The sequence below is a fragment of the Plutella xylostella genome, chromosome 22 (assembly GCF_932276165.1).
Source record: "Plutella xylostella chromosome 22, ilPluXylo3.1, whole genome shotgun sequence".
In the NCBI taxonomy this organism is placed as follows: Eukaryota; Metazoa; Arthropoda; class Insecta; order Lepidoptera; family Plutellidae; genus Plutella; species Plutella xylostella.
Genome location: NC_064002.1, coordinates 3,464,793 through 3,492,112, shown reverse-complemented (window position 1 = coordinate 3,492,112; position 27,320 = coordinate 3,464,793). Strand labels below are relative to the sequence as shown.

Below are 27,320 nucleotides of genomic sequence, written 5' to 3'. Positions count from 1 at the left end.
GGGTTCAATCGACTGGAAATGCCTTCCTCTATGACCTCCTGAAAGGATCTGGTCTACTTACCAATAACCCTGTATAACCTAATTAACTAAGTAGATTTCAGGCGGTACGTATTTGTATGTATACCTACGATAGTAGGTACGTCTACATCTTGAAAGCTGATTTCACCGGCTCTGCTTCTGCTAACACCCATTTCGCTTTTTTCATCACCTGCCTACGTTGATATAGCATTATCAATATGCAGCGTATTTGATTCGTTATTGCTAAAATGCAGTGGATCTTCCAATGTATCACTTTAATGTTGATTGTAAAAGAAGTACCTAACTACCTACTTGTCTCCTCTGCAAATGCTATACGAGGAGTTCGGGTAAGTATATAATGCTGTTACTTACTTGTTAATTAGGCTCAGAAGTATTTATGTTCCTTCGTCATCAGATCCTTTCGATGCTTGCTGTTTCAGCTGGTTCTGAGCATCCTCAACAGCTTTGGGAGTCTATAAAAAACACGAATTGTACCTACATATACTGGTCTCTTCCACAAAAAAAAAAAACACGCACTCACGCCTTTTACTAATGTACAAGGCGTGAGTGCGTGTTTCTTCAACATTTTTCTTTATTTTACCACACATTTTCCTTAGGCTTTAGTTTAGATGCACCATCCAACTTATTTTTTTTATTTACGATAGATTTTTACACTTTTTTCTGAATTCTGAGTATTTAGATATAATTAAATGAAATTTCCAACTTAGTTACAACAAAGTAAAATGAAATATTGAAAAATCCCGCCATCCGCCAGTTTTTGTCCACAGATTATAGATTATTTTACTCTATATATAGAGCCTAAAGTCGCGAACACATTAGCGGACGCGGCTGTCAGCCGCGACTGATAGTGTGCACGGTCTTTTGGGACAGCTCGTGCCAGATCTCTCTCGGACGTCTTTGTCGTTCAGCTTTCAGACGTCCGAGAGTCACGTCTGACAGTCGCGTCCGTAAGCCGCGTCCGCTAATGTGTCGGCGCCTTATTGGCCCGGCTCGGCTACACACAGCTGCCCCCGTATTTTGTAACTTTTTGAGAGTTAGCAACCGGTGATAATTGGTATCAACTTAGAGACTTATTAACCGAAAACACCAAAAATCTTAGTGAAAGAAATATGCAAGAAGCCTAACAATATATCCTTACATTCAACATAAACGTTTGTGAAATCAGATAAGTCAGTAAAAAGTTATTAATTAATAATGCTCTAAGTTGTCAGCCATTTTATAACAACCAACCCCACTCGGAGTTACATAATACGGGGGCTGCTACTATTCGTAGATCTATTCTAGATTGTAGACCTCGGATTGTTGCACATCATGCAGATCAAGTTTGCAATCATAATTTTATCAACGAAATGGAATGCTCAAAACGCGCTTACGAGTCTTACGACACTGCGCGAGCTACTGCTACCGTCTTGCCGTCCAAAAACGCGCCCTTACCAGTGCAAGCAAACCGGTTTGCGGTTTAACCTTTCTAACGAGAAGGGCGCAGGCCTCATGCTCACAGCTTATGTGCAAGGCGGAGCGTGTACCAGGGTCATAATATCTAGGTTTATGGTTCTTTTAAAATATGTTACGGATAACGAAACGTCTTGTGAATTTTGATGACATTGTCAATGACATTTGTTTGACATTATAAACAATCATTTTTTGTTAATTTTCCTGACATTTTCCTCCTTGTTTTGGTTTTAATATTATTTTCTTTTCAAATCCCACAATATGACTTTAACTGATTACTGTGAATTAAAGCAAAAAATTGTGATCGGTGTTGGTGAAAGCGATAAGCATGGACAACTCGTAAGCATGTTAAAGAATTTATTCAAAGATGAAATTAACTCTCCAAGGCGATTTGAACAAATCAAGACAATCGGCCAACTTATTGAAATTCTAGAGATAAGGGATATCGTTTCAGAGGACAACGTTACTATATTGAAGCATATAGCAGAGAGATTGACTAATAGAGAGCAACTTTTGGACAGAATCAAACATTATGAAACAACACATATTCCCAAAACTAACCTAAGTTATTATGGTAAGTACCAAGTATTATTTTAACAAAGAACATGATTATTTTATATAACACAACAAATTACTAAAGGTATGGTTGCTTTTCAAAAATACTGGACTGAACATAACTAGCTGTTTTTGAAATATAATAAATAATAATATAGTTTCCATGTATGAGTATTAAGGTGTATTAGTAGTTTCCATGTATTCATTATTTTTCTTTACAGCTCAACCAAGCATTCCTGAACCAGTTTCTAACGAAACAAGCTTTTTGAGCACAAACCCTCTACCAACCACTATGAGTGCCAGAAAAAAGGAACGGATATATGCAAGAATAACAGAAGGAATTGGAATCAATTGGAAAGACCTGGCACGAAATTTGGGTATCCGAGAATGTAGAATTGATGAACTAAATATAGAATACCCAACTGCTATATCTAAAGCTACCAAAGTTTTAGAAGAGTATGAGACAACTAGAGCTGATCCTCAAAGATGGTTTTTAGTGTTGTGTACAGCACTTGAGAAGTCTCGCAGAAGAGATTTGAGCAGAATGATTCGAGAAATTGAAACTATGAACCTATAAAATCAGTGATATATTAACTAAAATATAAAGAATGAGATTACGAGAGATTTCTACATAAGAAAGTCAAATGAAAATAAGATTAAAAATGAAAATATTTATTTTTAACAATATATGCTTTTTGCATTTTACACCTTATAGGCTAGAAAGGCACATAAATCAGGCTATAAAATAAGTTTCTTATAGAATAATTATTATAAAGTTATTGTTTTAGAATATCTATAATAAACTTTTAGTTACAACTTCAGTGGTTTTATTTTGAGATTTGTTTGATCCAGATAAAGCCCACCACCACAGGATCAAATGTTAGTGTGTAATCATTTTATGTAAGATCATGATTATTTTATACAAAATAACTAATAAGTAGGTTTGTTGAATGTATTGTCTTTGTATACCTTATATGTATACATAATTATATCATTAAATCATCAAACAAACATGCTATTGCAAGGAATGTTTTTAGGAATGTAAGACAACATGATTATACATAGTAAATAAAAGTAGTAAACGTTTTGTACTTAACAATGATAGATTGGTTACTTAATCTTCATTATATTTATCTAGCAATATTTTATATTGCAATTGCAAATTATACTTGCACTTATAAATGGCACCAATATCCGAGACAAAATTCATTATCAGTATCACAAAAGATGAACAACACCTTCATAAAAACATAAAAAAAACTGTACCAAAATATACCGATCTCATTAAAACAACGGCCACACTGCTAACATCATAGCTACTACACTGCACTGCACAATATCTGGCAGCGTAGCCTGCGCTTTTACAGCATCTAAACTACAATCCTACTGCTTGGAAGCCCACGAGTAAGCGTTCTGGAACAGCCGCAGCCACGGCGACGCTTGCTTGTCTGGGCTGGCGTGCGGCGTGACGTCAGAGGGGCACTGCCAGCGGAGCACGCAACGCTCCGGGTGCGGCATCATGGCGAGGTGGCGCCCGTCCGGGGATGTTAGCCCGGCGATGCCCACTGGAAGGGAGAAGGGTTGATTAGTCTTCGGAACTTGCTATAATCCTAGTTGTAGTATTTAAAGCAAACTTGGCTACCACAGAGTACCTATCAGATAGTATCTATGAGGATTGCAACTTTATAATGGCCAGTTTCTATATCCTATCTATCTATAGATTTCTTAAGTGCATGCAGTTGCGGAAGCCTCCAGACTACGTCACACCTTATAGAGTGTCCTAATGCCCCAAAGTGCAGTCAAGGAGACCTGATGAAGGCCAATGATCTCGCAATAAGAGTAGCAAAACACTGGAGGAAGTTAGCTTAGTGCATTCACACGATAGAAGAAGTGTGATAACCAGTAGCATAATCCATAATGCTGAAATGGTGTCAAAGTACAACGTCCATAGAAAGATAGGATAGGATATACTGACAGACAGAGCTGCACAGTATGTTAATCGACATAGATTAACTCGTGTAATGGATTTTTTACTAATCACATCAGCGTATTTGAAGCGGGTCACGATACCATGGCTTTGTCTACATAGATGAAGATGCCTCGGGGGCAAGAGCAGTAGTATGGTACATTATAGCATTATAGCTGAAATAAATAACAGAACACTCACATGGGCTGCCGTTAGGGTTGCACGGGTACAACTCGGTAGGGTTGCTATCGTCGTCCACATACTGCAGCGCGATCTGACCGCCTCCCGCCACTTTGTCCAACACTTGCGGCTGAGCGAACGAGAACCTTCCCTCGCCGTGGGCGGTCCACACGCCCGTCACTGTACCGGCCATTCCCGAGAGCCATATGCTCGGGGATTTAGGGTTGATTTTTACAGCGCTCCAGCGGCATTCGAATCTGTGGGAGGGTTGAAATATTAGACAGGTTACTCTTTAGCTTGAATCTTCTAATAAAGCGGGGTCTGCACAATAAGACTAGGCACGGACTGAGTGACCGGTCTGACGCTATGCTAATCGCAATGTTTAAATAGTAAACACGTAATCCGAACGTTTTTGGGCAATGGCAGTCAAAACGCGAAAAGGGCAAGCCTACATAACTATCAAAAAACTAACCTTTCACTCAAATTATGGTCCAAAAAGATCTGTCTCTTGTCCACATCACCAGTGCTGCCATCTGTGTCCAGCCATCCGAGTAGTGCCATCAGCTGGCATCCATTGCACACTCCCAGAGAGAATGTGTCCTTCCGTTGCTTGAAGTGTTCGAACTGTGACGTCAGAGATTCTGAGAAGAGAATGCTGGCCGCCCAGCCCTTCGCTGAGCCGAGCGTGTCTGGAATAGAAGGAGTTATGTAAGCTTTATGTGCAGTGTGCACTTAATGGGCCTCCTCTAGTGACGTAAAGTATGTCTTGAATACGACCAACGCAACGGCAGGGCGGGGTAGTTAGCGACTAACGCTAATCTGACTGGTAAAACCTTTCACCACGATGACAAACCTTTATATCGCTCTTTTGTAGGCACCGACAGGATAGCCTTATGTTTGTTTGTGATCAATACTAATATTTACGTTTTGTACCATACAAAGTGGCGCCTCTAGCGGAAACTACCATGAAACTTTTGAATGAATAAGGTACGCGAGAGTCGCCATCTAGCGGTAGACACGAGACTGAAAATATCGATGTTCCAATAAAAACAAAAGCAATACAATCATGAACTCACCAGCATAACTGAACCCGCCGGGGAACACGAGTCCCTGGAAAGCGTCCAGCGTGATTCGCTTCGCTTGGAGGTCGCTCATCGTGACGTCATACACCTCGAAGTTGGCCATAAGCAGGGACGCGATCATCTCCCGGTCGCCGTTTGTACCTGAGAGGGTTTAAAATATAAGAAACAGTGGAATTAAGTGACGTCATTTATAGGGATGGCTCATATCCGTATTTACGACCTTGTACTTCAGATGATGGATTACATGGATTATGATGATCTTGTTGTGGATGTGAAGTTAATACAGATCTCTGTTTTTTTTGCATTTAGATACCTACTTTTCATCAAGAACATAGTGTCATATTATGTATGTGTAAGAAAATAAAATAGAAGAGCGTAACAGTTCAAATACGTTTTACAATAATATCGTACCTTCTTCACGTAGGACGGCGACTTTGACGGCCTTGGTCTTGACGACGGGCGCCGAGGGGTCGAACGGCACGTTGTAAGTCACACCCTTGCGGTTCTCAAGACCTGACAAATAGATAGAAACACAGTATGAAGTACCTAACGAAGTAGGACCACTAAAAAACAAATGATTCAGTAAATAGTAAGCGTAAATGTTGCGGTAATTCTTAGGACATGTCTAGATTCAGTAAATTTTTCAATTCAACTAAGTATTTTTAAGCTTAATCGAATGGAACCTTTTTGCACATCATCTTCTAGCTTCAAGGACTAAACTCTCTCCCTTAGCTTAAGACACTAATTTACGAAGGAACTTTAACTCAGATCCGACCTTATTCATCCTGTCGTATACTTTCAGAGCTAGACAGCTCAAGTTTCTTTATGCAACGCTTTATATTGCCGCATACCTTTCCATTCCTGTTTGGCGCAGTCGGAGTTGGCCTGCAGACACTCGAGCTGGTAGCTGGTCTCCTCCCACATCCTGAACACATCGATCAATGTGGTGTCCAGAACTTTAGCGCCGTTCACTTTCACGCTCACCTACAACAGAGATGGTTTATTATGTAATTTATGCTGACAAAAAGCGGAGTCAGGGTTTTTCCTAAAATGTACTCTTTAAACAAGTAGCTGGCTACGGAGCGTTCAACTAGTTATTATTCTGTGCCGGTAATGACTGGATGAGGAAAGCCGAGAACAGAGTGTTGTGGCGCTACTTGGAAGCTGAAGTCACAGTCTTGTAGCCCTCACTAGCGTACTTAGTTGAGTACGCTAGTGAGGTGAGTGTAATGACTTACTTTCCGCTCTTGTATGAACAATGTTCTATTTTGCTATAGATCCTTAAAACTAACCTGCGACTTCATGCCATATCCGCCAGTCACACCAATAACCTTCGCAGCCACACCGCCCTTCTTGTATTCACTGATGACGTAATCAGCGTCACTCTTCGCCACTTCTACAACGACTCCCAACTCTTCGCTGAACAACGCTTCGATGGCAGATACGCCCTTTTCAACTGGTACGTCGATGTTGAGGCCGCGGAGACCGCCGATGCCCATTTCTAGGACTGTCGTCAGGAAACCACCCTCGCTTACGTCGTGACCGGATAGCAGCTTCTTTTCTGTGAAGGTAAGTGGTGTTGTAATTTGAGTTTTTCTAAGCTAGAAAGTATAAAATCATTTAGGTGTTTTCAGGTAAAAGGGATACATAAATATCGATTAAAACAATACCAAAAATCCGATGTATCTTTTTTCAATATGGTTAAGTAAAATAGAGGCCTATGTCCAGCAGTGGATGATTATTGGCTGATGATGATGATGAAAGTAAAATATAATTACGATATCTAGGCTCTTCATGCAGTAAACTAAGTATGTTCAAAATAATCGGTGCTGTTACCTTTGAGTAGTTTCTGTGTGAGCTTGAAGAGTGACTTCAGTGTGGCTGCGTTGTCGAGGTCCGGGGGGCTGTCTCCCAGCTGCTTGTACACTTGGGCGAGCGCTGAACCACCCAGTCTGGAATAATGCAGATTAATTAAAATATAAAATATAGATACAAAAAAGAATATATTAAGATCTGAAGCCTACAAAAACTTAATTGGGCTGAAGGTTGCGTTTAGTGAAAGTAGAAATGTATTAACTCTTAGGTAGAATATCGAAATGAAGTAAGTATTTAAACCGAAATTCAGATAGAAAATGAGCTTTTATATATTTATTATCAAAAAAGACTATCATAGAGAGCACGAAGGGGCACTTTATGGAATACGTGGTCGATTATAAGTAGGGCTCTACTTAATCATAACTCCTAATAATCCACACGGCATATACCTGTATTTGCCAGGAGTGACGGGCACCCAGACGAGAGCAGACCCCTCCTTCTTGAGCGCCGGGTCCACCTTCACCGTGATGTCGGGGCAGGGCGCGTAGGTCGACACTACGAGTGTGCCGGGGGATTTCACTAGAAGAGAGACATCAGGGTTAGGAGATAGATAAGTACATACACTTGCGAGCAATCAAAAAGTTCGACCGGCCATTGCCGTTCCATATATGTTACTGGAACTTTTTCATTGCCTGTGAGTGTAGATAGATAGAGAACACAGGTACAAAACTTATATACAGATAGACTTACAATAGTCAAATGTAAAATTTAAGTATGGTGTCAAGGCAAAGAATTACAGATAGACTAAAGACAAGTAGCGAATATATCGATATAAACCCGGTCAGCACACCCACTCCTAAATAAATATATTTTTTTTGAGGTAAGAAAGGGTTGTAGCTTCCAGTTGAAATTATGGCCATGACTCTTCAACACTGTGATTTTATTTAACATTCAACAAAAAACTAATTTTCCGCCTCAAATAACCACTCTCATTCCACAAATCACCAACCTTTCTTCCCAGAGACCTGCGCGCACATAGACAGCGAGTCCTTGCCGCCATCAATAGCTACTCCTATCTCCGCCATGGCCTGGCACACGGCTCTGCACGCGACCACTAGCGACGCGCCGTCGGCCCCCGTCTTGCCGGCCCACATCCAGTTGCCGGAACACTTCACGTCTTCTAGGGAGGAGATGCCGGCGAATACCTGCAAGGAAGAGAAGGGTATAGTAATTATAGTTTGATGTTTGGTATGCGGGAAATAGTTAGGATAGTTTTTGGTGTTGGGCATAGTGGGGGTCTACCACTGGTGGGTAAGGTGTGATATGTGAAAATATGAATTTACTCGTATAAACAGTGCTTTACTGAAATTATGTTTCCATATTATAATTGTGCGTATGGACCGATTTTATGATACATACAACAGTAACTTTTGTGACTATACATTTCGTAACTATTCGAAGCCACATAAGCATCTGCCAAATTCTTAACTGACCTCATTTTTCCACCGAAGCCTCAAGACAACACTTCAGTGCCGCTGTTCAATAGGTCAAAGCATAAAAACCCACTTACCAAGTTGGTCAACGCCTCTCCAAGCGACATCCTCGCTCCGGCCGCCGGGTTCAACAACCCCTTGATGTTCTGAGTCCCAATGGACGTGGCCGATCCGACCAGCTCGTTGTACGACAGGGCGATGATCGCAAAGTCTGCTAGCGGCGTGTGTAGGGGACCCACGCACTGCTGTTGGGCCACTAGACCTGTCACGCAACGGTCCACCTGGGGAATGGGGAAGAGAATAAGAAACAAAATATGGCATATTTATTTTGGTGATGAAATATGCAAAACTGCGAAGCTGCGCGATGCGAGACGTTATGCTTAAGAGTGGGAAGGGTAAATTAAGTGACGTCGCATAGCAGTATAATTTTCAAGCCAACAGAGGGAGTGGTATGCTGTAAGTAGAATTGAGAGTATGGAGTCTGTATAGATTTATCGCTGTAAAATTTTGACGATTTTTCAGGAGATACAAAGCTGAAGCCCGCTAGTAGGTACAAAATATAACAAACACGTACCTTATTGGTCAGGTATCTTTTGCTGGCCACATTGACCAATCGCAGGACTCGGTCTAGAGCACTCTTCACGGTGACATCTTTAGGCAGCTGAAGTGGCAGTTTCGTTCTCTTTTCTTGCTTCAGGTCGAAGGTTTTGCGTGGCATGTTACCTGAAATTATTTGAGTTATGTAAAGCTTAACGCTTTAACTAATTGATGAAACCAAATAAGTTTGAGGACTACTAATTTAATATAGGTGCTTGGTCGTAGGTACTGTCGTAATACCTGTATACTGACCTAACTTTATCACAAAGACAATAAAATCGGAATTAGGGAAAATTGGCTAGTGCGTAGTGCACTTGCTTATCACGTGTGACTGCCCCTTGCACTTGCTTATACGGATGAAAGTTTTTTTTGTACCATACAACTCCTTTATTAGCTATACAACTCAATACAAACTCACCTAAAACAGCCTCCAAATGCAAGTCATACGGCAGCTTGGCCTTGACCTCTGGCTTCAACCTGGCCTGTCTGTCGAGCAACTTTTTGTTGGTCGCATCTTCCACCAGACTCATGTAGCCGTCGCCCGTCACTTCGCCCACGAATGATACGGGACAGCGCTCACGACGGCAGATATCTGCGGGGTTAGGTGGTTTGTTATAGGAGAAAATCACAAAGTTAGTAATTCGTTTTATTACTTCTATGGGGAAAATAGATAGGTACACTGAATTTAAGGATGAGGATATTGTAAGCCGGATGTTTTACAACTGTTTGGTAGTGGAGTATTAGAGTTCTGTGATACATTACTGTATACAGGAACCAAATCTGATCATAAAATATATGATAACAGGACTCTGTAAATCGCTGTGATGCTGTAATAAATTAAGCACTTTTCTTCTACAACGTTGGCGCCCATTGCAATCATCATGTTATTGTTAACATAGGTACATAAGGCAATAATGCCGGAATAGACAAATAGCGACCGAGAGGCAAAGCACGCACGACAGCATTGTCGTATTATTTCTGTCCGTGACTCCAATGGCGTCATCACGTGAGGTCACATGTAGTGTACCTCGCAGCAGCTGCTTGTGCTGCTCGGTGCACAGCAGCGCGTCGTTCTCCTGGTACTCAGCGCCCCACAGCTCCAGCGTGGTGATGGTGCTGTGAGTGAACACTGGTCAAGTCGCGTGGACTGCACTGTACCTCGCAGCAGCTGCTTGTGCTGCTCGGTGCACAGCAGCGCGTCGTTCTCCTGGTACTCGGCGCCCCACAGCTCCAGCGTGGTGATGGTGCTGTGAGTGAACACTGGTCAAGTCGCGTGGACTGCACTGTACCTCGCAGCAGCTGCTTGTGCTGCTCGGTGCACAGCAGCGCGTCGTTCTCCTGGTACTCGGCGCCCCACAGCTCCAGCGTGGTGATGGTGCTGTGAGTGAACACTGGTCAAGTCGCGTGGACTGCACTGTACCTCGCAGCAGCTGCTTGTGCTGCTCGGTGCACAGCAGCGCGTCGTTCTCCTGGTACTCGGCGCCCCACAGCTCCAGCGTGGTGATGGTGCTGTGAGTGAACACTGGTCAAGTCGCGTGGACTGCACTGTACCTCGCAGCAGCTGCTTGTGCTGCTCGGTGCACAGCAGCGCGTCGTTCTCCTGGTACTCGGCGCCCCACAGCTCCAGCGTGGTGATGGTGCTGTGAGTGAACACTGGTCAAGTCGCGTGGACTGCACTGTACCTCGCAGCAGCTGCTTGTGCTGCTCGGTGCACAGCAGCGCGTCGTTCTCCTGGTACTCGGCGCCCCACAGCTCCAGCGTGGTGATGGTGCTGTGAGTGAACACTGGTCAAGTCGCGTGGACTGCACTGTACCTCGCAGCAGCTGCTTGTGCTGCTCGGTGCACAGCAGCGCGTCGTTCTCCTGGTACTCGGCGCCCCACAGCTCCAGCGTGGTGATGGTGCTGTGAGTGAACACTGGTCAAGTCGCGTGGACTGCACTGTACCTCGCAGCAGCTGCTTGTGCTGCTCGGTGCACAGCAGCGCGTCGTTCTCCTGGTACTCGGCGCCCCACAGCTCCAGCGTGGTGATGGTGCTGTGAGTGAACACTGGTCAAGTCGCGTGGACTGCACTGTACCTCGCAGCAGCTGCTTGTGCTGCTCGGTGCACAGCAGCGCGTCGTTCTCCTGGTACTCGGCGCCCCACAGCTCCAGGGTCGTGATGGTGGGGTCTCCTAGTTGGAACTCGGACGTGAAGACCACGGCGCCCTCTGGTTCGACGAGTTCTTTGAGCACGTTGCCGTTGCCGCCGGCGCCTTGGTCGTGGATCGCTGGGGGTATGGAGAGAGTTAATAAAAGATTTAATTGATTGATCATGAAAAATATGTAAATAATTATTATCATTTATCCCAACTCTCCATACATAAGAACTTTTAGATATTTTGGTACGGAAAAAATATTGAAATAATGATTTTGTAGGAATAACTTTAAGTTTGGCTTGTATTTAGCATTTAATTGAATATTAATCGAAACATGGAAGGAATTGTCCTGTATACTGAATTAATCAACTAAAACATCGTACAAATAGTAAGTTCTATACATATAGCGAAAGCGCCTAGGCTTCACTTACATTCAACGGGATTGACGTCAGCCTCCAAGCACGCTCGCACCACTCTGTTGAGACGGTTACCCATTTCAGCGTCACCTGAAATACAAATCATAAATGAGTTACTTCTATGAGGACAAATTAAAAACAGCATAAATACTTAGGAGTTAGCATTTGCATTCTGAACTCCCGTTTCGTGCATTCAATAAACGAGTGGATTCGACTAATTCGACCTATGTCGCCCCATTAAGTACCTATGTCTTTCAATACTCCTTCCTGCTTCCGCTTCAGTAACTGCCATTTTCATTCTTACTCTTTATCTTGGCAACGAAAAGTCACTGATAAAATTCCATCCTGCATAAGTACACGCCAATGTACAGGACCGGTGATCTTTACTAGCTGTACCTATGCCTGATTACAAGTATACAAGTACCTCGCTGCACGGCCCCGAAGTCGAGCTTGTGGTCGCGCGCGCCGCCGCCCTGCACCGCGACGGAGGACGCCGCGCCGCCGCCCACGCCGATGCGGTATACCACACCGCCGATCTTTACTAACTGTACCTATGGAAGTAGAAACAAAGAGGGAAGGAATCTCGCTAACTAAAGTGTCTAAAGGCACCCAAAGTAAGCCGATTTCATTGTTGCGACAATCAAAGTAAGTCAGTCCGCCGCCGCGCCGCGCGCTAATCACGTCGCACCTACGCCCACACACTCTCATGTCGCCGCCATTGCTGTGCCTCTTTTTTTAGTTTGCGAGATTCCTTCCGTCTTTTTTTCTACTTCCATGGCTGTACCTATGCCTGAAGTATATAAGCAGTATGTATATAAGTATATAAGTACCTCGCTGCACGGCGCCGAAGTCGAGCTTGTGGTCGCGCGCGCCGCCGCCCTGCACCGCGACGGAGGACGCCGCGCCGCCGCCCACGCCGATGCGGTACACTGGACCACCGATTTTTACTAACTGCATGCCTGTAGGTGTGAGAGGGTATGGTTAGTTGTACATAGGTAGTTATTGGAAAATAGTGCGCAACCAATAGTGCAAATTGGCCACTGAGACCTAAATGATCTCTTGTGATTTGTGAGATCTCTTGAGGAGTTAAAACTCAAAGGTCGAGGTACTTTATATGCGGGAGATAGACAAGATATAATTGGAGGGAAATACTAGGAGCACAAATAGCTCAATCTTTGACTTTTTAAGGTTGTTTGGACTTATTTAATCTAGAGTGTATAGGTAAAGGATGAGGACTTTTATTATATGTTATACTCCTTACACCCCTTGAGTCAGGCGGAGAGGGTTCAAAAGTCCCATTCAAGGCCATTTTAAAGATTTTTCGCAATCTTGGAAACTATGTGACCTAGCGACATAGGAAGGTGTCTTGTATAACTTTCTATACATATAAATAGGTATAAGTATGCCCTTAACATTTTATCATAGAAATGTATATCTCACCCTTCTCCGGCTTGTTCTTCTTGATCATGCTGTGCGGCATGTATCCGATGCCGGCGCTGAACATGATCGGCTTCACGAACTCCTCGCGCACGCTGTCGCCGTTCTTCAGCCCGTACGATTGCACGAAGCCTGAAATATAACATGGTTTATGTATGAGAAACGGGATAGTAGCTCCATCTGTGGTCAAATGCTTACTGCGAAGATAATCAAAAAGCAAGATACGTGCACAATCAATGCGGTATATTGGATTGTTTAGACAGTAAAACATTGACATATATATTACTGCGTAAGGACAGGCCAAACCACTCAAGAAAATGGCACCCGCGCGTTGGCCCTAAAATAGTCATTTTAGGGCCAACGGTCCTCAGTCGACAGTTGTCTGTGACGGAGAGATAGTCTTTGTTTCTTGTGATAAATATGCCTATTTTTGTTGTGAAAGGCTACAAAAACTATGATACGAAGGTCAAAAAGGAATATGGAATATCGTATCATCCTTAATTAATAAATAAACACATTTTAAAGCGATAATTATTTTACTACCAAAGTCTACAATGGCCGCACGATGTAACCTTGTACGGGCGTCCGCATGCAACTCACTCATATTATTATGTACCTACTGTCCGGTGACGGTAAAATATGAACGCACGTACAAGGTTGCGTCGTCAGGATAAGTAGCTCGGCTCTGAAATAGTTCCAACAAATTATGACAGATGGCAGTTATTTTGCTTGTATGAAGAAGGTTTGAGTAAAGTGTTCTGAAGGGCGTATCCTTCCTTTTGAAATCATTGCAGTAAAAGATACATTTTATAGGAAAATTTGCTCTTTATAAATCAACTCATCAAGGCACAAGCATGCCACAAGGTTGTTTGTAAAATATAGCAAGAACCCTAAGGGTCAATTCAGACGTACCACAACCACACCACAGCCACAACCACACCACAACCACGCCGTGTGGTCGGGCGTATATTTTGTATTGCAAATGAATAATCCAATTCACACGTGCCACATTTTGCCGTTGTCATCGACCACATCGCAACCACATCGCAACCACGTCGCGTCGGCAACGCCGCCATGCGGCGGCGGCACCGCGGCCACCTCCTCTCCCTATTAATTGCATACGACCACGTGGTTACCACATCGCAACGACAGCGACAACACAACCACATCGACATTTAGTCGCTGCCACAACGCAACTGCAAAAAGCCGCTGTCACACTATTCACACGTAACCACAGCTTGACCACATTATGTCGCTGCGACGTGGTGTGGTTGTGGTACGTGTGAATTGACGCTAAGACAGCTGCCACATCCATATCTTTTATCTGTGATTTGTCGGTTTTCAAAGAAAAAATAACTTTATTCACCAGGCACAAGAATCTGTCAATCAAACGTCATAGGACTCTTTCCATATTTTACAAAATATACCTAGTTACATAGAACCTTGTCAAATTGACATTAAGTTTTGTAGCTTAGTCACCCGTGTAAACACCATCTTCATACCTGAAACCACTGGTTCTCCAAATTTGTTTCCGTAGTCGGAAGCTCCATTACTGGCTTCGATGATGATTTGCAATGGAGATGCGAAGTTGCTGGGGTACTCCCACGTCTTGTCTTCCCATGGCATCTCGTAACCTAGGAAATAAATGAAGTAGGTAATTATATTGTTCATTCAAGTTGAATAACAGTATAAATACGAAGACTGGGACCATCAGCCTGTTGGTCGTATGGTAGTGGCGGAGGAAGAAAGACTTGGGAAGGTCATAGCAACTAAAACCACTTTCGAATGTAGGTATGATAAGTTTACGATCAATAAATAATATCACAAATTGCAATATTACAAGCGTTTTCCAAAGTACCTACTGCCAAAATCTAAGTCACGTGTAGACCACTAGTGAATATTGTTTACTCATATTGTTAATTAACAGCTGACGGTTGATAACGCCAACAGGCCACTACACAATAAGATAACCTTTACTTTAGTTGGGCCAAGTTGTTTCAAGATCAATAAGAGGCCCATTGAGATAGATTTCATGTGAAGCAATTATTCATAGTAAATATGTTAGCATTACACCCATATTATTCCGCTTAGGTAGGTGCTTTACCATACAGGAGAATCACATAAAAGGCGCTATTTATGATTATATCACTTCTATTACTTTATAACCTATTGGAGAGGCCAAAAACTTACGCCCGTAGATCCACCTAGAACTAAATGTCATGAGTATACTATAGGAAGATCCAACTTACCAGGTATATGCAAATTGCCGACACTGTACCCTGCAGTCCCTGCGACCGTATGCCCTCCCCTCCCCACCCCTTGCACGTCCCTGATTCTCCCTCCAGTGCCAGTAGTAGCGCCACTGAATGGGGCCACAGCTGTCGGCATATTGTGCGTCTCTGCTGTGAAGATGATGTCTGACTCTTCCACTGTGGGGATCACTTGGGATGGTGCGGTGACGCTTTGAGGCCGTAGTTTAGTGTGTTTGAACCCTTTTATGGCGCTGCAAGAAGTTTTATAAAGAGTTAGAGTGCAGATCTGGTGGGTATACCAATAAAAACTTATTTTTCTAAATTTCTAATCAGATTCTAAGGCGGGCGCCACAGCCGTTGGTGATGTGATATCTTTTTGAATACCGTTATACTTATCATAATTCATAAAAGACAAAATATTCAAGGTGTGTTCCATGTTTGTGTCTTTATGTATCTAAAACTCGTATAGGTACCTGCTGTTATCTCCAAACTTAATAACGTTGTTGTCGTTGGAGGTCTCCTGGGTAGCGGCGACCATGTCGATCAGAGATTCTTCGATTTCTTGTCCATCCAAAATTATCTTCCCCTATAATATATTAAAAAATATTAAAGTGAGGATAACATCATACTTTCATGTACGCTGAGTATTAATGTGTATACAATAATTTTCTTTCCATATGTTACGATGGGTATAGTAGCAACACTATACCTACCTATACCTATTTAAAAAAAAGTTGGTACTCGTACCTTGAAGAACCAATGGCGTGAGTGCTCGCTGTTGCTCTGGGCCAGATCGAACAACTCCACACTGGTGGGGTCTCTCTTCAGCTTGTTCACAAACAGGTTCATGTAGAAGTCCATGTCCCAGTCGTCGAAGGCCAGACCTGGTGAAAGCAGAAGGGTAAAATATCGTTAGGTTATTGGGCTTTTACTCTGATAATGTCAGGTGTCAAAAGTAAACTTTGCAGAGGCTATAGGTTTGTAGCTTCAGGGGTAGGTACTTTGGTATAGCATTTTGTACATAAGTTACAATAAAAATCCATATGTACCAAGTTTCTGGTTGACCTTCTCCATAGCCGGCCTGCCTTCAGCCAGTAGCGGCACCACAAACCACGGCTCCAGATCTTTCGGCAAGCCTTCATTGAAACTGGAGCGCGGGATGTTCTCTGGCGTGTAAATGCACTGAGTCATCCTGTCGTGCAGAGGCGCCGCGAGGTCATCGAACTGCTTCTGGGAGACAGTCTTGGCCTTCGCGAACGTGATCAGGTACCGAGTGGACACCTCCAGTCGAATGATGGCGTCGAGGCCGACGCTCTCGCATATTTGCACAGAGTTACTCGAGTCGGCTGTCGAGAAGTTGAATCTGTAATGGAAGATATTATAGTCAATTTATGGTGAAGTGCTGAGAGAGAAAGTTACGAAATATAGTTATGGCTTCCAAATAAGTTTGGATGGGAGTTTTCTGGATATAGGTAAGTACTGTAGTTACCTAACCACAGTGATAACAGGGTTCTATTATAAATTCAACCAAATGGAATGGAAGGAAGAAAAACTACAAACCTTGGCCCGATTTCAATGACCAGCTCATTATCTTTGATGTCCTTGAAGATAGTGTTGTTCTTTAGCGCGTGAGGCTGCAGAGGAGAGCTCAGCAACCACTGGAGCTTCTTTATCTGATTGATGTTGAGGTAATCACACCCCTCCGCCAACTCCACATGGTAACACAGCTCCGTGGTCAGCAGACGAACATCGCCATCAACCAGTTTCAACTTCTCCAAAATTTCCTTAGTTTTATGTGCACTAAATGCCTCCGATGAAAAGAACCTTATAATACACATCTTTAGGGTTATAGACTCTATATGAACATGAACGGAACAGTTCTATAATGAGACTAAATAAGATCAAGTGGCCGGTGTGTTCATAAATTGATCAGTTACATCAATGTTAGAGGTCGCGTCTTATCGCCGTTGTGACGTTATCTGAAACAAATAAAGAAAACACAAATAAGTAAGCTTATGCAATCTACGTATGGCATGGGCTTTAAAAAATTTAAGTGTTATCTGCTACATATTATTAAATTTTAAGAAGGAAACCGTGGATGTAACCATAATTATGTTGGACACCCGAGTCCGCGTTGTTTTATATTGGTGGCCAACCACTGTAAAATCTGTAAGAGCCACAGGTTTTACAAGATTTTACAGAGCTGAAAAATGTTAAAGTGAAAAAACTAATTGAATCATGATCATTGATTGACCCATCAACAGTTAGCCTTGCTTACAAAATGTTTGGCCCTACAAATGTTTGTCAACAAATTCAGCCCACAAATTACATACATAAGTCATGGGTCAAATCTGACCCACTTTGTTTTCAGTTGGTGGTCATTTACTAAATATATTTAAATTGATTTGGATAAGTGCCTACCATGAGGGAAAAATATGTAAAACAAACTAACCAATGCTATGTTTCATACAAATGATGAAAAAATACTGGGCAGTAATACTGACCCTTGCTAGTGCTGTAAACTTATAGCTAAAGTGGAAACTATCTCAGGGGACTTATATTTTTTTACATTCATCTCCATGGTACTAGGTATAGTTTTTGATACTCATGCTAGCTTTTATGGATCAATTCAGTTACATAGAAGTACCTACCTATAAAATGCCATATTGGAAACCAGTTATATTCAACAGCTATGGAAAGAGCTATGCTACAAGTCTCTCTGAAAGATTGCATCCGGAACGAAGTAATCCCACAGAGAACTAAAGTCACCAACATAGCTCACCAAGTTACTAAGCTTAAGTGGCAGTGGGCCGGTCTGTCGAAGAACCAATAACCGATGGGGTAAATGTATTCTGGAGTGGAGGCATTGACTAGGCAAACGTAGTGTGGGGCGCCCTTTGGCTAGATGGGGTGACGACTTGCGAAAGGTGGCTCGATATGACAAGATGTGGAAAGCTAAAGATCGCATCCAGTGGTGTACTTTGGGAGAGGCCTACGTCCATCAGTGGACTGCTATAGGCTGATGATGATGTTTAAAAGCTTTTAGGAAAATGGTTTCCAATCTTTTAAATCTGGGAACCTAGAGAAAAATTATAAAATAAGTAGATAGTCAAAATTTTACGCTTTTATATCTCTACTTATGGACTGATCCGAAGAGAAGTAATGGTTCATCAACAGTCAATGGTCCCATTCAAAAATCCCTACATACAGCCTATCTGCTCATATCTTTCATTAGACAAAAAATCATGTGGGCGAGCAGGTACCATGAGTAGAGATATGAAAGTGTGAATCTTTAACTAGCGATTTATACATTTATAATTTAGAAAGAAAATTAATACTGAATATACTTGGGTAGAGGTATCATTTGGTTTAGAGGGGCCATCTTTTGTGATCAGTGGTCAGTGGTGTTTATATAGCTGCATACAGACCGGCCAAACGAACGCAACGAATGGGTTTCGTTGACCTTCGTTGCTGCAATCTTCCCTGTATTATGTATGATAAATAACCATCGTAGGGCGTTCATTTGGTTTTCGTTGGGCCGGTCTGTATGCAGCTGTAAGGATGATGCCATTAGAAACCTGTCCCCAAGATGACCCACTAAGCTTAACTTTTGCCTGCAAAAATATGACAAGTAGGTAGTTGAGATAGTTGGTCCCAAGCATAGGTAACATGATCCATGCACAGTGCACACCTTTCCAATGATAACCTAAAAAATGATAATGATACGTATGGTTTGATGTTAATTAAGCAATAAATATTAACAAGTGCTTACTTACACAATACTTAAGTTAATTAAGGTAACTTCATTTACTTTGCTACTTAAATATAACAACTAAAATAATAGGTAGGTAAACAAAACAAAATAAAAACAAACTTTCCGGACCCGATCCAAACGAAACTACCACTAGTGTTGTCCGCTCTCCGATATCCGTAATCCAAAACAGAACAGATTGAATAAAAATTATTTACTTTATTTTATTTTTATTTATTTAATACAATAGCCAACAGGCTTACACTAAAAGAATATTACTTACAAAAAATAACTAACTTGGTAACTAAGTCACAGTGTGGTATACACAATTACAGGCTAACCCGAGATATGTTTAAGAGGCTAACACAACATTCATGATAAGACCTAGTAACTTAAATAATATATTACAAAGGTTTTTATTAAATTAATGATCTGACAAATGCCTAGGTATTTTTTTTTTCAAAAGTAAAAATTACGGAAAAGTACGTAGGTACAAAGGTAAATGGAGCGTCAAATTTATTAATTAATCAGCTCGCAAGTTTGTAATCACTACGTTTTAATAGGTAGGTATAATTTTATTTTAACCCTTTCAAATTTTAATTTTCTTTAGGTACGGGAACCCTTAAAGTAAAAATTACAGAAAAGTACGTAGGTACAAAGGTAAATGGAGCGTCAAATTTATTAATTAATCAGCTCGCAAGTTTGTAATCACTACGTTTTAATAGGTAGGTAGGTATAATTTTATTTTAACCCTTTCAAATTTTAATTTTCTTTAGGTACCTACCTACATAAATCTGTCATTATTATTTTATTTGACATCTGTCACTGTCACTGTCAAAACCATGAGATGTGTTGTGTGATGAGGTTAGGATAGGTTATTAAAGTTTGAAACTTTTAATAAAATCACACAAAACATAAGTTTCGTGTTCTATAATAGCAATTATTGATAAGAATAAAATTGCAACAACCCAAGATCAAACATGGGCGATAAAAAAGTGGATATTGGTGTTTTGGAAGAAAGAAGTAGTTTTCTTTTACATCCTAGATTTTTTCCAAGTAAAGTGGGGGGAAAACCTGCTTGGCTTGACTTAAAAAATCTTCCCAGTCCATCTGAGACTACATGTTCACGCTGTGAAGATCCCCTTATTTTCTTATGCCAGGTAAGAACCAGAGTACCTTTTAAAAATGATATTGTATTTTATAACCTAAGTGTGTTCACTGTTCACCTATTCAATGTACCTACGTAATTATCATCACAATATTACTATCTAAAATAAATTATTTAATACGATTTTATTCGTTTCCAGGTGTATGCCCCTTACGAAGAATCAGACGAGAGCTTTCATAGGAGCATATTTATTTTTGTATGCAAAAATGGATCTTGTTGTCAAAGCAATAATGCTGAGAACTTTGTAGTCATTAGAAATCAGCTACCACGTAAAAATGAATACTATTTGTTTGAGCCATATGAAGAGGATGAAAATGAAGTAAGCATTTGTAATTTAAATGACATGGCAAGGCATGCCTGAGTAATCTCATGGAAGTAATAAGTACTTGTACATATATGAGTACTTATTATTTCCATGGGTAATCTAGACAAAAACCCCTTTTTTACAGGAATTCTCAATGGAGAAGTGGTCTAAACTTTGTGAAGTTTGTGGTACTAAAGCTCCATCACATTGTTCAAAGTGCAAAAAGATTTACTATTGCAGTCGGAAACATCAAATTTTAGATTGGAAAAAAGGTCACAAGGAAAAGTGTGATGAAATGAAGGTATTATTTTGAATGAATGTTAAATATTATAAAAAGTAAGGAACTAACAAAACAGTTATAAACAGTTTAATTTTTTTTTTGCAGGGAGCTGAGATTGTAAAACCATGTAATTTTGTTGTAACTGAATCTGGCAAAGGGTTGTTATTCAAGGAGTGGGAACTGGTAGTTGATGAAGAGGATGAGGTAATTATTCTGTTATATATCTCTGGAAAATCATATAAAATATGCTCATAACCAGTTGAAAAGTCTTTGAAAAAAACATGAAAACCTTTCCACAAATAAAAAACCAATTTGTTCATCCATTTGCCATCATCTACAAAACTAAAATCAACCAAGTTAAAAATTACAGGAAGAAGCTACAAATGTAGACGAAAACAGTGAAATGGAGAAACTAAGGAAACTAATGCAAGAGAAAAAGGCTGGATCCCTCACTGGTGTGAGCGAAGCAGAGTTGGACCAATACACTCAGGAGCAGCCTGTAGATAAAGTCTTCAATAAGTTTAGTAAACGGATAGCCCGTCACCCAGACCAGGTCTTGCGGTATGACCGAGGGGGAGCCCCTCTCTGGATCACCGGGAACACTAACAGTGTAGCTCACATCCCTAACTGTGAATACTGCAATGGTGAAAGACAGTTTGAATTTCAGGTGGGATACAATTTTTTTTTATTTTATATTCTCTGTCTTCTACTTTAACATCTTCTAATAGATTGGTCAATATGGCTGATTATAATCAGCATGTTAATTAACATTTAAATAATCAGCATGCAAAAAATACCTTTTATAAAATTGTAATAACTTTAAGAATCTGTTTATCTGTTAGAAATATCATAATAACGAAGATCTCTTTTTTCAGATAATGCCTCAGCTTCTCAACTTCATTGATGTTGGTATAGAGCTGAACAGCATAGACTGGGGTGTGTTGGTGGTGTACACTTGCAAGAACAGCTGTTCCGATGGGCCCGCATACAAAAGAGAATTCATAATCAAACAAGATTTATCACAATAAATAAATATTCTACATTACACTGGCTAATTTGTACATAAATCTATAAAATAAAAAGCTAAATTATACACTCTCAATGTATAAAATAAAAAGTTAAACCCTTTCATTTCTTCTTGCCATATTCTTCTGATAAATATGTGAGTAAATCATTCATTCCAGTAAATTCTGTTCGAGACTGTGGTGGGTTATTCTTAGGAAGCACAGGAAGTATGCTACCCATTTTGATTCTGAAATCTTTTAGCTGAAATAAATAAACAATATTAAAGTCTTTTTACAGTATTGATTTATGCAATTGTTAAATAAAATTATTGGGAGAGAAGGAGGAGGAGCACACTCTTTTAAAATAGATATCTTGTAAAATAGAGCACAGTGAAAGAGAGAGAGTAAAGTTTTAATTTAATCACAAAAAAATATAACTATCACATTATTAGCATGTATCAATTATAATTTAATACTCACATCTTTAGCACCTGATAATTTCCATATTCCATAACAAAAACATGAGGTGCCAGCAATGGCATATAGTGATCCCCAACCTAAAGCTCTTAATGCTAATATGGCGCCAGCATCTGCTAGTTCTACACTGCCATGTAAACCTGGATGGAATAAAAAGTATTTGTTAAGGCGCTCAGTTTAATGTTTGTTGTACAGTTGAAAAAAACTATTTGACTGTAAAGGTAAGAAGCGAAGTTTACAGTTTATTAAGTATACTTACGAGAACATTACTTAAATGTGAAAGTAAAACCATAAAAAAATGTATCACCTTTGTTGAAATATTTGGGGTCTGTTTTTTTAGCTGCGGCTACAGTTGCTCCGAATCCTACGAAAGCTGATATTCCAGCCACTGACGCTAGGAAAGCGCCAGCTGCAATCAATTAAATAATGTTTTATTATGTAGCAAAGAAATAGCTGGAAAAGTATCTAGGTAAACAAACTAAATAAGATTTAAGTACGTACCTTTAATTCTTTGTAACCTTTCTTGCTTTTCCATTATTCTATTTTATACATATAAAATAATAACACAAGGGTTATAAGTTTTTTTCATTTTCATACAGTAATTAATTCATTTTATTAGTTAAAAGCAAAAGTTTACATTTATTCGCATAATATTTTTTAGGTTAGAAATATTTTATCCACAGATTAGTACGAATAAAACTTTGTATGACAGTTATCATAGAATAGAAAAGTGTAATATAATGGACCCATGTTAACTCTGCAACGAACCGACAACTTCCAAAAAGCATTATTTATTTAAGTGTCTACATAATAATGTTTATTAAGAAAGAACTGTGATGTTTTAAATCCTTATTTGAAAAATGGGATAAGTTTCGTTTATCTTCAATCGAACTGGATGTTGATACTTGTTATACAGTAAGGGTAATACCCCAGAAGTCTCTATTCCAATTTTCAGGTTTAATAATAATAATATATAGGTAAAATAATAAATAGGCAATGGCGTTTTTCTATACTGCCAGGTGACCATAATAATATTTACAAATACAAATGCCGTCAAACCTTTGGGATCAAAACCTAAAGATAGGTGCGACGCGACGACGAGCAAAGTGAGGAGGAGCGTTTTAGGTGCACATGTTCATCAAAACTAAAGCGTAGCGCAGTAAAGCGGAGCGGAGCGTTAACGACACAGTTCAAACATGTGCCTATATGACTTATTTATGTGTCGGTTCACCGAGAATGTATGGCACATCACATTATTGTAGTCAATATCTCAAAAACTACTTGTCTTCTAGATGTGGGGGTTGGAGGGGGAGGTTCCCCTCCCCTCCTCCTTCCCCCCCACACACACCCCCCAACTCTTATTTCCATTGACGGTAATGGAAATTTTTACCAAACAAAGCTGAGCTTAAAAATAAGTCATGAATATAGAATTATATTACTATGTGTTCTGTACGGTTTGTAAAGCACTGTTATATAGTAACCATAAAGAAAATACGGCGTTATAGTAATAATGTTATAAATAACCTTCAGCGACTGGTTAATACTTTCTGCAGATATAGGATGGTTCAAAAATATTTTCATTGTTCCTAGATAAGAGTGAAATGCATTAAGTATACCAAAAGTATACAGCGTACTGCGTATAAGTCATGTGGAGTGTCATTGTCACTGTCATTTGTCATGTCAGCATGTGTCAGCCATTGATTTATCTGTGGTGTCAGTGACAAATGACAGGTGACAGGTTGTTGGCCTTAATTTAATTTGAGGTTATGTTATGGTTTTGGTTTTTCCTGCATGTGAAAATAAGATAATTTTAATTGAATTTTACTATTGTATAAATATTGAACATTGAAGTTACTTACAATGAAAGCCAAGACCAATATTGAAGATCTCTTTAAGACTTCCAAAGAAAATAATACCTATCTGAAGGTATGTGCTCCTATGGTGAGGTACAGCAAAGTTCAGTTCCGCACTCTCGTAAAAAGGTGAGTTAACTAATGCTAACGAAAGTGATACTTTCACCATGACTGATGAGATTTGCTCATTGATATGAAACGTAATTAAATTATACTTTTTACATTTTCAGTTACGGAGTGGACTTGTGTTTCACACCTATGATATTGGCTGATTCCTTCTGCCAGAATTCAAAAGCTCGAGTGAGCGAGTTCTCTACGACGATTAAAGACTCTCCTTTAATAGTTCAATTTGCTGCTAACAATGTGAACGATTTTGTGGATGCTACACAGCTGCTGTACCCTTATGCTGATGGTGTAGACTTGAACTGCGGATGCCCTCAGCGATGGGCTATGAAAGATGGCTATGGCTCAGCTCTTCTCAGTAAACCTGAACTTATCTGTGAGTTGGTCAAAGGAATAAAGAGTAATCTGCCCAACAGCTTCAGTGTATCTGTGAAGATCAGGATTTTGAAAGACTTGAAGAAGACCATAGATATGTGTAGACAAATGGAGAAGTGTGGTGTGACCTTCTTGACAGTACATGGCAGAACACCAACACAAAAGAGTGGAGAGGAGATCAATGCTGATGCCTTAGCTGAAGTTTGTAAATCAGTGGAGGTTCCTATTATAGCTAATGGCGGAGTGAAGACACTAGAAGATGCTGACAGGATATATGAAAGAGTGAACTGTGCAGGAGTTATGGCCGCCAGTGGTCTGCTGACAAACCCGGCATTGTTTAGTGGTATCAATACAACACCACTTGACTGTGTGCGACAGTGGATGGCACTGCGAGACCGACATCCTGATAGAATATCATTCCAAGTTTATCATCATCATCTAGTGTTTATGTTGGAGAAAATTATGGCAAAGCAACAAAAACCTATATTTAACCTTCTAAAGACAATTGACAGCATTGACGAATTTTTGTATGATAATATTTTAGATAAAAGGGACAGTGGAAATATTGATTTAAGTTGTGATGAATTTGTTGAATGTGTGTTTGATGATGCTATTGTTAGTAGACATGTGGGGAAATGTAGAGGGTGCAGCAAAAGTCTGTATTATTGTATTTGTTCAGATAAATATGATGCCAGCAATACTGATGGCTCATTCTTCACATCACATGTGAAGAAAACTGCATGTGACCTGGATTATATGGATAGTGTTGGTAATATGTTTGGAGAATATTAGTTATAAGAAATCGACTGTGTTTTTTATTTATGTTTACCTTTTGAATCCCAAACACTAGGGTGTGATCTAATAAGTCATAGTTTTGTCTACGTTACTTTACTGACTAAGGCTAGCATTACAATGTTTCACTGGTAAGTAAGTATGTTCCTTCCTGTATCTTAAAAATTACCTCTAAATTCGTATTGATTGTCAGCTGGCTACAGGTTCAGTTGGCATCAATCATCCGTCACATTAAAGTGAATATACTTATTGCCTTCTTGAAAGTCCAGCACCCCCTTGTTAGACCCTACTGCTCTAAAGAGAATGTTAATAGAGTTAGTAGCTGCAGCAGTGTATATTTATACAATTTCTTTCCTCCTTATATGACAGGGCCTTTGTGAAATGGTGGTAGAGTAATATTATGACAATGGACAAATAATAGGAAAATTTTACGTCCAATAAAGCGATATTCTATTCTATTCTATAGTAAAATAGGAGCTTGACATGACATTCTTGATGGTATTACTCTTTAGGTAATGTTTTTAAGAGATAAAAAGATAATTATACGAATCCGTGTAAGCACATAATAAACACGTAAGTAAGCTACTTTCCACAACACCTAAATGTTTTAAGAAATTACATTTATACGTTTAATTGCCCTAGCTGTAACCACTGTATGTACTATGTGTAGCTATGTCTACTCTTTAAGTGTAGTTAAGAAGGTAGTCATTAAATTAATACGACCGTATGTTTTCCAGAAAGGTAGGTACCTGCCTACCTCCTAAATAAGTATGGAACTTAATGGAACTGCTGTTATTCTGTTGTAGGTACTTACCTACGTAGGTGAGAATGAACTTGTTAAATTTGTTCTGAGGCCCAAGTACTTATCTATAGGTTTTTATTAACCGATAGAGGAGTGGTAATTTACTGTAACTAGTGCAGCGCGTATATACCACTATAAAATTCACGTTAATACTCGAACAGAGTCAAAACTCGCACTCCCCATTCTCTTAACCACAGAATTAGGTTCTCTGTGCTATTAACCGATTACATAAGTTTAAAGTTAACTCTTTCGTTAATCTATTCCGTTACATTAGTCGTTGGTTGACAACGTGTCGTCATTTTGTTTGATGAAATTACGCGTCAAGTCTGGAAGTTTGGAAGCTTTTGGACACTGATATAGGAGATATAAAACCGATTCTGCGTTGTACTTAAATGGAATCTCTAGAAGCACCTCTGTCCTCTTTAAATGATTTTATATGAAGAAAAACTTTCACGCACACAAATTACTTAAGTACCTACCAGAGTTAAAGTATAATATCTAAACTTTTAAGCTCATTGATGCCTAGCTTTACCATCCTAGGTCCTAAAAGTTATATACAGGGTTATTGGTAAGTAGACCTGATCCTTTCAGGAGGTGATAGAACAAGGCATTTCTAGTCGATTATGTACCCTATAATGCATTATCCGAAACTTAACCATTTCAAAGATATTTAATATTTAAAGATTTTTTGAATTTTTGCCAAAATTTCATGTACCGAAAATAAAAAAAACTAGCCATATTTCAATACTTTTTTTGTTTGTTTAGCATTATTAATATCTTAATAAACTAATTAAAATAATCAAATGTGCATTATTCGACATAAATTAGACACAATACCTCAAAATAGATAAAATATTCAAAACCCAAAAACAAATAAGTTAAATTAAAAAAGAATTTCATATAACAATTTTTTGTGCACTTCAGCTTAAAAACATTGTCAACTTATAAGCTTTCAAATGAGATATTTCAATA

At 39.9% G+C, this 27,320-nt stretch overlaps 5 protein-coding genes across 5 annotated transcripts; 3 read left to right on the top strand and 2 right to left on the bottom strand.

Annotated features, from left to right (window-relative positions):
- Positions 1-1,678: 1,678 nt before the first annotated feature.
- On the top strand, positions 1,679-2,860 carry LOC105393604. Its single transcript, XM_011565391.3, has 2 exons — positions 1,679-2,065; positions 2,268-2,860. Exons 1-2 carry the CDS (start codon positions 1,753-1,755, stop codon positions 2,621-2,623), a joined length of 669 nt encoding a protein of 222 aa, XP_011563693.3. The 5' UTR covers positions 1,679-1,752; the 3' UTR covers positions 2,624-2,860.
- Positions 2,703-19,326, bottom strand: LOC105393606 (phosphoribosylformylglycinamidine synthase). Its single transcript, XM_048629020.1, has 24 exons — positions 19,231-19,326; positions 16,980-17,398; positions 16,469-16,782; positions 16,167-16,303; positions 15,893-16,005; positions 15,417-15,670; positions 14,670-14,801; positions 13,171-13,299; positions 12,561-12,689; positions 11,746-11,820; positions 11,255-11,446; positions 9,598-9,771; positions 9,157-9,305; positions 8,660-8,863; positions 8,099-8,294; positions 7,539-7,668; positions 7,111-7,226; positions 6,567-6,835; positions 6,126-6,258; positions 5,686-5,787; positions 5,269-5,415; positions 4,665-4,881; positions 4,214-4,449; positions 2,703-3,611 (listed from the first exon to the last, which is right to left on the bottom strand). The coding sequence occupies exons 2-24, from the start codon at positions 17,255-17,257 to the stop codon at positions 3,430-3,432; spliced, it is 4,008 nt and encodes a 1,335-aa protein (XP_048484977.1). The 5' UTR covers positions 17,258-17,398; positions 19,231-19,326; the 3' UTR covers positions 2,703-3,429.
- Positions 19,327-20,013: 687 nt separating this feature from the next.
- On the top strand, positions 20,014-21,967 carry LOC105393608 (programmed cell death protein 2). Its single transcript, XM_011565395.3, has 6 exons — positions 20,014-20,330; positions 20,478-20,657; positions 20,788-20,943; positions 21,028-21,126; positions 21,293-21,589; positions 21,798-21,967. The coding sequence occupies exons 1-6, from the start codon at positions 20,151-20,153 to the stop codon at positions 21,948-21,950; spliced, it is 1,065 nt and encodes a 354-aa protein (XP_011563697.3). The 5' UTR covers positions 20,014-20,150; the 3' UTR covers positions 21,951-21,967.
- LOC105393607 (transmembrane protein 242) lies at positions 21,921-23,066 on the bottom strand. The gene is made up of 4 exons (XM_011565394.3): positions 22,905-23,066; positions 22,711-22,812; positions 22,407-22,543; positions 21,921-22,188 (listed from the first exon to the last, which is right to left on the bottom strand). The coding sequence occupies exons 1-4, from the start codon at positions 22,936-22,938 to the stop codon at positions 22,051-22,053; spliced, it is 411 nt and encodes a 136-aa protein (XP_011563696.1). The 5' UTR covers positions 22,939-23,066; the 3' UTR covers positions 21,921-22,050.
- Positions 23,067-24,138: 1,072 nt separating this feature from the next.
- Positions 24,139-25,560, top strand: LOC105393609 (uncharacterized tRNA-dihydrouridine synthase-like protein C45G9.2). The gene is made up of 2 exons (XM_011565396.3): positions 24,139-24,385; positions 24,487-25,560. Exons 1-2 carry the CDS (start codon positions 24,264-24,266, stop codon positions 25,544-25,546), a joined length of 1,182 nt encoding a protein of 393 aa, XP_011563698.3. The 5' UTR covers positions 24,139-24,263; the 3' UTR covers positions 25,547-25,560.
- Positions 25,561-27,320: the final 1,760 nt, after the last annotated feature.